General features: G+C 39.2%; 1 protein-coding gene across 2 annotated transcripts in view; it reads right to left on the reverse strand.

Annotated features, from left to right (window-relative positions):
- The window catches only part of LOC106871252 (uncharacterized), a 191,996-nt gene that overhangs the window by 154,897 nt on the left and 27,888 nt on the right, over nucleotides 1-9,211 (reverse strand). The window contains exons 1-2 of one of the 2 annotated variants that reach the window (XM_052974426.1): nucleotides 5,607-5,637; nucleotides 5,071-5,309 (exon numbers count right to left, since the gene is read on the reverse strand). In XM_052974426.1, the coding sequence (XP_052830386.1) occupies nucleotides 5,071-5,309; nucleotides 5,607-5,622 (255 nt within the window). In that variant the 5' untranslated portion in view covers nucleotides 5,623-5,637. Of the gene's footprint in view, nucleotides 1-5,070; nucleotides 5,310-5,606; nucleotides 5,638-9,211 lie in introns of those variants that run through there. The other variant, XM_052974427.1, reaches the window with a different exon arrangement.

The following is a 9,211-nucleotide window of genomic DNA, read 5'->3' on the forward strand; positions in this document are numbered from 1 at the left end:
GCACTAGTTTAATCTTAAGTACTCTGTCACTTACTCTAACGACCTCGATTACCTTATCCACCCATTTCTCCGCTAGAAGTATTCCTACGCCCCTGACCCCGTCAGTGTTCCCTGCCCAGAAAATCTTGTACCTGTGTGGAACCTCGCAGAACCTCCTCTCCATCTTACTTCTTGGATGCAGCACATATCTACGCGTCTCCGTTCAAGCATCTCAACAATTTCACCCGATCTATAATATATATATATATATATATATATATATATATATATTATTTATCACATATATTTATAAATGTACATATACCTATGTACGCATACATATCTACATATACATAAGTACATATATATATTTATGTCCACATACATATATACATTTACATATGTACACACACACATATGTACATATATATACACCGGTTTTTGTTCTTTTTTCTCTCTATTTTACTCTTTTCTTTTTCTTCTCATGACTTTTGAATTTTTAGAACATATACTCTGTACGTCATTACTTTGCCTCTTTCCTTTTGTTTTTTCTTTCTTCTTTTTTTCTCCTTTTTCAAGCATGCCTGACTTTCCTCCTCCACCTTCACCACTGCCTAAAGTAACACCTTTTCACATTTCTTTTCCACTGCTTTCAACCTTCTATTAATCTTTCCCTCCTAATTTTCAAAAAACACAGTTCTCCAGCCACATTTCCTTTCTCAGTCGCTGCCTCCACCACCACCTCATCCCCAAAGGTTTGCGCCTCCATTTCCACCCCACTTTCCACTCTGCTTCTGCCACCCTACCTATAATCCAATACTACTTCCTACCACCTTATGCATGCCACCATTCATTCCAATCTCTCCAAAATACACACCCTCCAACCGCCTTCTCCATCTTGCTTATCCCATCCTTTTCTTCTCTCTTTCACTATCCTATGCACATTCTACTCTACACTTCATCATCATCATCATCATCATCGTTTAACGTCCGCCCATTTAAATCACCTTTTCCATAAGTTTCTCATTCACACTAAACAACATAAATTCCACTGCTTCGTTATGTCACACCCCCACCCTCCCGGATACACTTTCCCCCCTCATGCTCATCCCAGCCTTTCCACTACTCTCCCACATCTAACTATTCCTCACTTAAGTCTGTTGTTACAATTCCTCCTGATCTTCCCCTTTCTGAGGCAGAGTGCTCTCTTCTCAGTAAGGGTTTGTGCTTCATCCCCCTCACTCCATCCAGTAACGAATTTCAGACCCATGCTGATATTCATAGCTTTGTGCACTGTGTCAGGCTATATTCCACAACACTCCACCTACATCTAATGAAGAGGACTGCTTCACCGACCTGGCCCACTGACCATCCCACTGGACACAAGCAGTCGATCATTTTGCAGCCATCTGCCAAAGTGTTGTGGACTGGTTTAACTTTCACAGGCATCCCCAACATCTGAACATCTCCCCCATCGAATGTCTCTGACACACAAGGACATTATCATAAAACCGGCTGACAAGGGTGGAGCCATAGTGGTGTGGCATGCAAACTTCTAGAAGGCTGAAGCTCTCTGCCAACTTCAGGACACCTTCTATTGCCCTCTGCCCTCCAAGCCCATGCCTAGCTACCAACGGACTGTGTACTCCACTATCTATGACATCATCTTCTCCTCCTGTCTCCCACCACCTCCAACCATATTGTCCACACTCCACCATTTACTTCCTTCTCAAAATCCACAAGCCCAATAACCCTGGTTGCCCCAACGGCTCTGCCTGTAATTGCTCCACGCAGCTGACTTGAAATACCTCAACCGTGTCCTTGCCCCACCCGTGTAGCTTCTCTCCCAACCCACATCCACGATACTAACCATGCACCATTTCCAACACTTCTGTTGCCTTTTTCAACATTTCGGTCAACATACACAACTCCGCTCTCACTACCTCCATCCACTACAAACACACTAACTCACACTCATACTTCAACTTCTTCTCCTCCCACCCTACCCACACCAAACTCTCCATCTCCTACTCACAATTCCTCTGTCTGCGCAGGCTCTGCAGTGACAACCATGACTTTGAGAGTCTCAACTCATGGCTTGCCACTTTATCCTTCGTGAATAACCTTTCACCACTATCCACACTGCCCTTGCCAGAGCACATTCCGTGGACCGTGCCTCTGCTCTCTCTCCCTACACCTGCCCTGCTGTTGTCCCTCACTTACCACACCTCCAACAGACCATTCTCCAAGCCTTCAGGCGACTAGTCTGACCCCTCCACTTCACACATCTTCCCAACTTCCCTCTTCCCTCCTTCAAACAAGCCCACAAGCTGCGTGACCTCCTGGTCCAGTTTCTTCCCTAACCCCACCTCCCAACCTGGCTTGTTCCCCTGCTCCTTGCCCCTACCTCTCCAACACCACCATCCTCAAAGGCACCCATCATTATCCCTATCATATGATTGACTCCTTTACTGGCACTTCTAACAACATCATTTACTGCATCTCCCGCTCTTTCTACCCTTCTCTGTACATCAGTCAAACGGGATGCCTGCTTGGCTGACCATTTTGCAGAGCACCTCAAAGATATTAGACTCGGCAATGACATCCTGGTCTTGCGCCATTTCCGCTCTACTAGTCGGTTATTCATTACAAAACCTGTCTGTGTTCAGATTGTCTTTGCACAGTGGCCATCCGGACTCCCACCTTCGCCATGAACAGGAATTAATCTCTCTTTGCTCCTTTGCACCACATGGACTCAATGCCCTGCCCCTCTTCACTCCTACCCACCTTCTCTCTTCATTGATAACCCTTCCATCCACACCCACTCCTACATCCTCACCCCCAACCCACACCACACACTAGCATTGACCACTTCTCAGCACTCACACACACATCCAGTCTCTAGCCCCTATCCACATGCACCTTCGTTTTGCGATCACCAGTACTTTATTATCTCCTCTTCCTAGCTCTCCTTTTCCCAACCAGTCTCCATGATCATTCGCTAAATCCACAAGTTTTTATATTATCTCTCTTTCTGTCGAAGAGCATAGGCTCGAAACGTAAAAGACTTTCTCACTTTCCCAAGCGTCAAACTAACACACCTGCGTGTTGTTTATACACCTGTCTTCGTCTTGTTTTTCTGTAAATTTCAACTATATATATATATATATACCTTCATCATTTAACGTCCGTTTTCCATGCTGGCATGCTGGAAGGCTGCACCAGGATCCAGTCTGATTTGGCTTGGATTTCTATTACTGGATGCCCTTTCTAACACCAACTATTCCAAGAATGTAATGGGTGCTTTCATGTACCACCAGCATGGGTGCCATTTACATCATGCTGGTATCTGCTACGACTGCGATTTTATTCAGCTTGATGGGTCTTTTCCTCAAGCACAACATAATGCGGAAGGTCTTGGTCACTGCCTCTGTGAGACACAACACTCAAAAGGAGCTTGGCCACTTTGCCTCCATGAGGTCCAACGCTCAAAACAAACCCAGTCCCAATGACTCCGTGAGGCCCATGAGAAAGGAACTCAGCCACCTCGCCTCCATTTCCGTGCTTGAGAAGGAAACCCCTCAAGCCAAGTGAAACCAGTCGTGGCAGATACTGGTGTCAGCTTACCAGTCCTGGTCAAACAGTCCAACCCATGCCAGCATGGACAACGGGTGGTAAAAGATGATGATTATGATGATATATATTTTAGGAAGTTATGGCCAGTTATATAGAATGACCATTGGTTTCATAGCTATAAAGCACTTAGTAGTACAGGTGACTCATCAAACTCAAATGGACAAAGGCACATAACCTCTACAACTTGAGGAAGAAATATGTCAGGCAGTTTTATGAACAAAAAGTATTTGACCATGCAGTAGGCAAGATGGTGGGCCTATTTAATGAATAATGAATTCCAAGTTTGTAGTAGGAGACATTTTAGATGTGGGCATTGATTAAATACTTATTTCCTGGGGTTTAACAAGGTCACAGGTTCAAGTGTGTTTTGTAGGATTCTCACACTGTCTGCCAAGCAAAGGTTATATTGTTTCTACCATTTATATAAGTCCCTGGTTGTTCAAGGAGCTTCCATTTCATTTCGTATGGGGTTTCCTTCCTCATTTAAGTGCTATACATGGCTAGCCAGGTACGTGATGTTGCGTTTTTCCCATATTCTAAAAGAGGACTTGTGGTTGTTCAGATGTTGCCTAAAAAGGGCATAGTTTAACCTACATATTTTCTTGTCTGTGTATTGGATGTGCTACCACTGCTAAGGTTTCTTTCGTCAACTCCAGGTCTCCTGTCATTGTTGTTGCTGGAGTTTGGTGGTTCTGTTGCTGGTGGCATAATAGCTATTCCTAGCTGCAAAGTTGATGTTGCTACTGCCATCATAACTGTTAGTATTATTGTCTCTGCTGCTGTTTTTGGCAGATGTATTGTTGCCGCTTAGGATGTTACTCTTGCCACCACCGTCACTGCTGTCGTCGTTGTTGGTGTCAACAGAAATGTTGTTGCTGCTCAGGCTGTTACTCTGGTTGTGTGTGCCAGTTACCACCTCATTCTCATATACAACCCCCTTAGTTTCGCATTGACTCCACCACCAGGTATTTGTTGTATACCTTACATGAGCATCCTGCCTCTGCTTGTGGCTTAGGGATGCTCACTAAAATTTTCTTAATGTTAGGTGTGCAACTGAAGGATACCCTTATTAAACAAATGTCCATATCTGTGTCACACAGATACATATGTTTACTCAAGAAATTAGACTAATTAGAGTGGAGAATTCATTTTTAACATCTTTATGTTGTGTTGTATTATCTTCCAATTACGCTTCGTTGCACTTACACAGGTTCTTTTAGGTATGATCACTTCATGAATAACAATGAACATTTTCTAGTTGACCTTGAATACACCTTCGTAATGCATGTGTTTGGTGTGTGTATGCATGTTTGTGTGTGTTTATGAGAGAGTTGTTTGTTGGTGCAATGACTATGTGATGGATGAAGATTGAACGAACATCTTAATCAGCAGTGAAATAACTTTACCATTAAAACAAATCATTATATTACAACCAGTTCTTAAATGCAAACCTACCTCTTTTCGAATGTAATTAATCATCTGAATGCAATTGTAGGATGTGAAGGACATGTTCTGACAGAGTTCCCTCAAGTTTATCTGATGCACTAAATCCAAATGTTCCAAAGAAGAGATGGCATTTTCACACATACATGGACAAAACAAACAACGGCAGGGTCCTGTCACGTTCACCTCATCTTCACCTTCATCCCAGGAGCAGTCACTTGAAAGTAAGTCTAAAGTGGCACTTCCAAAGCCTGCATAGAAAGAAAATGTAAAATGAAACACATAAAATAGTGAAAAATACAAAAACAGTAATGAGCTGGCAACACCAGCAGAGCTGTAGATTTGAAAATGCAACACAGTATTTACTTTGTTCCACTATTTGGATTGAAATTTTCTTTAGAGCCAGTGTTGCCTTTCATACTAAAGTTATTCATAAAATAAACACCTTTAAGTTCACTATATGCCTAATCAAAAGATCATAAAGAAATGAAGTTAAGCAAAGACTTTTAATCAACAAACTAATAGTCAAATTTTTCTAAAACAATTACCATATATTATCTTCATCCATCTACATTCAGAGTAATATCATCCACACACACACCCTTGGTAGGCTTTTCCGTAACAACAGGATTATTGTCTATCAGAGTAGATGTGGCAAGTTCAAGGTTCCTCTATACACTTCCTACTTTAGCAGCATATAAGTAGTGAATTTGATCCATCACACAATTTAACAATACCACATAGCTCTTGTGAACTGTTAATGGAATCCATTTTGTTGCAAGTATTTGTACAACATATTTTGTGTTGCTTCAAAATGTTATCCACCTTCCATTTTTCTCTAAAAGATATCATAGGTGCTAGATTTCCTCTTCTGAGTAAGCCATAAAGAAAAGATCCAATATCCCCACTGACTCTCTGCAGCAGGATTCTCAATAATTAAATGTGAGCTACCCCCTCCCCCATGGTCAATCAACCTGCTAGAAATAGCAGTCAAATTCCTCAATTCACATCCTACAACTTGGGAATAGAAAGAACATATTAAATAATATAGTTCTTCATGAGGTGATCGTGACTGAAACACCTTTAATTATAGGTCTGCTTGCTCAAGGTTGACCTGGAGCTAGACTAAACCAAGTGATGACCACATGAGCAAAAGTTTACATCTTCACTTTGCCTATGAATGTTACAATATGAGTTTCATGACTTCACCTGAATTCAATTAATCTGGTCATGAACATTAGGTATATACTATTTATATTAACTTATTTAAACCATTTTTTCTGCTAGAGTTGATATTTTCCATTATATATATATATATATATATATATATATACACACACACACACACATATGCACATACACACACACACAATTCAGTCACTGAGATTACGATATTCTTTTTTTACAGAATTTTAAATACCACTGATTCTTATTTGTACCTTGTATAAATGATGCAGCCTTCTTTAATTTACATACACCAGCCTTCCAAAGTTCTGTTTAGGCATAGTATTGGCAGAGAAATTGGTAGATAAGGGGATCAGAGCAATGAGGATGTGTGATAAGAAAAGTCTTAGTTAATGCAAGTGTGACATTTATTTCTGCTGACATATGCAGATGAACAGAAGAACTAATTTTAAAAGGCCCTTTTACACACTATCCTGATGATCATCATGGCAGGTGACATCAAGACATGTTGGGCAGAATTCTAATGCATTCCATGTATGCACAGAAGCTATAGCAATGGGTTTTGGTTCAAAGAATGAAGAGGGAACAAGGCTGCTAATGACATGATAATCAGCATTCTTCACGAAACCAGTCAACCACCTGAAACACCTATCAATCTGACAGATACATCAACTTTTCTAGGAAAGAAGAAAGACAGATGGTTGTGAATACAAAGTCTTTCACAAGTGAAGACTGTGCAACCCAATATAGGTTAGTGGTTAGTGATTTCAGATGAAAATCTGTTCAGAAATAGAACATATGGAAGCTTAAAGTCCTTTGGTATGGTTGTTAGTCATATCTTCTTTTTTAGATGTTCTCATACCAGGTAAGCTGGTGTTCACAATAATCAGACTAAGATTTGTCTAGGTTTCGAAATATCTTATTCACCACTACACTCTATTTACATATGTACATTCAATAAATTAATATTGTGGAAATGGTACAGGGTACATGTATCATTGCATATGATATTTGATTGACAGTACTACTTTAGGCCTGTGAATAGAAAAGAAAGATAAGCAAGTTGAGACTACCAGACAGGAAGAATGACCAACTCATGCCAAACGTGAAGTAACCCTATCGAAATTGAATCTGTTTAGTGGAAAAACTTGCACCATTACCATAAAGTTACCACCTCAGCCATAAATAAGTCAGCCAGTACTGATTGCTCAAGCCATATTAACATAGCTGTTAGTACGAGGGTGAGTCAAAAATTAATGCCTAATGCCATCTTATTTAGGGCAGGTATAATTACCAAAACAGGAACATGTATCATACATCAAAATAAAGCTGGTCCTCTGTGGATCACATCCCTACTTCTCAACATAGTCACCGTTTCTCCCAATAGCAATGTTCCACCTTCAAATGAAAGCATGTATCCCTGCCCCGTAAAATTCTGTTGACTGTTCTTTGAGCCACTTCACTACAGTTTTCACTTACTCGTCACTGGAATAATGTTTGCTTCTCTAACCCTCTTTTGTGGCGCCGAAGAGATGATAGTCTGAAGGCGCTAAATCTGGTGAGTGTGGAGGTAGTGAAGAAGTGGCTCAAAGAACAGTCAACAGGATTTTGCAGGGCAGGGATACATGCTCTTATTCGAAGGTGGAACATTGCTAATGAGAGAAACAGTGACTATGTTGAGAAGTAGGGATGTGATCCACAGAAGACCAGCTTCATTTTGATGTATGATACATGTTCCTGTGTTGGTAATTATACCTGTCCTAAACAAAATGGCATTAATTTTTTACTCACCCTCGTACATTTTATGGTGACTCACTTCCTTTAACTCTTTGGTGTTCAGATTAATTTGTCAAATGTAATGCTTATCTGTTAACATTAATTTTGATTTAATCAGGTTCAAGTGGAGTGTCCGCAATATTTACTTGTAACTTTGTTAATTTTCTACATACAGATTTGAAACTTTGTAAATGGGTGCTTATATGCCAGTGGTTTATATTTACATAACTTTAGCTGATCTTTCTGATTAAATTTGATTTTTATGGGCAGGTAAATTTAATTAACAGGTGTAAAAACAATAACATTATGAATAAACACTAAAATTCATATTCTTAATACGTCTTGCCTGTTTGATTTGTTACTAAAATTATCCCAGATGTCAACCGCCAACAATTTTACATTTTTCAAGATGAGGTACATTAATTTGAATTAATTAAAATACAGGTGTAATCAATACAAGATTTCAATTTTTTTCTATATTTCATTCAAAATAAAGTACAAAACTCTTTTACTAGTCAATATACCATTGGCTATGTACTCTTATACAATTTAATAAATTCATTCACATAACAGAATGCATCTAATAAAAAACATTTCATTAACAGGTGAGACAAAGGTGAATACAGGTGTGTAACATACTGAAAATTAATATGCATTTCTCACTTTCACATATTATTTATAATAAAATGAGAAATTTACTTGTTGGTTGATGTTGGCTTAAGAATAATGATAAAAGTTAACGGCACCCAGTTTTAGGTAGCTTTCAAGGGTTAATTCTTAGTTCCTATTTTATGATATTAACCCTTTCGTTACCATATTTCTAACCAAAATACACCCCTTATGTGTTTCAATTAATTTCTAGCATAATCATAAATTTAGTCTGGTTTCATTAAACAACTCTAACTTTTTTATTTATCAACATATTAATGTGATTTTTGGAAGATAATTTAACAAAAGGTTCTCAACCAATTCTATACCAAAATTTTTGTCACAAAGTGACTCTAATTACAGGTAAATTCAACAAAATATAAAATTATTTAAATTTTTGTTCAAACATCGCTATAGAAAATGGGTTATTAGCTAATATTCAATTGGGTATACAACAAAATATTATTATAGAAGAGTTGTGCACATTACTGGATTCATTACTGTCTCTTTTGCCAGTATAAAATTAAAATCCAGAGCAGTACCC

The sequence above is a fragment of the Octopus bimaculoides genome, chromosome 18 (assembly GCF_001194135.2).
Source record: "Octopus bimaculoides isolate UCB-OBI-ISO-001 chromosome 18, ASM119413v2, whole genome shotgun sequence".
NCBI classification, from domain to species: Eukaryota; Metazoa; Mollusca; class Cephalopoda; order Octopoda; family Octopodidae; genus Octopus; species Octopus bimaculoides.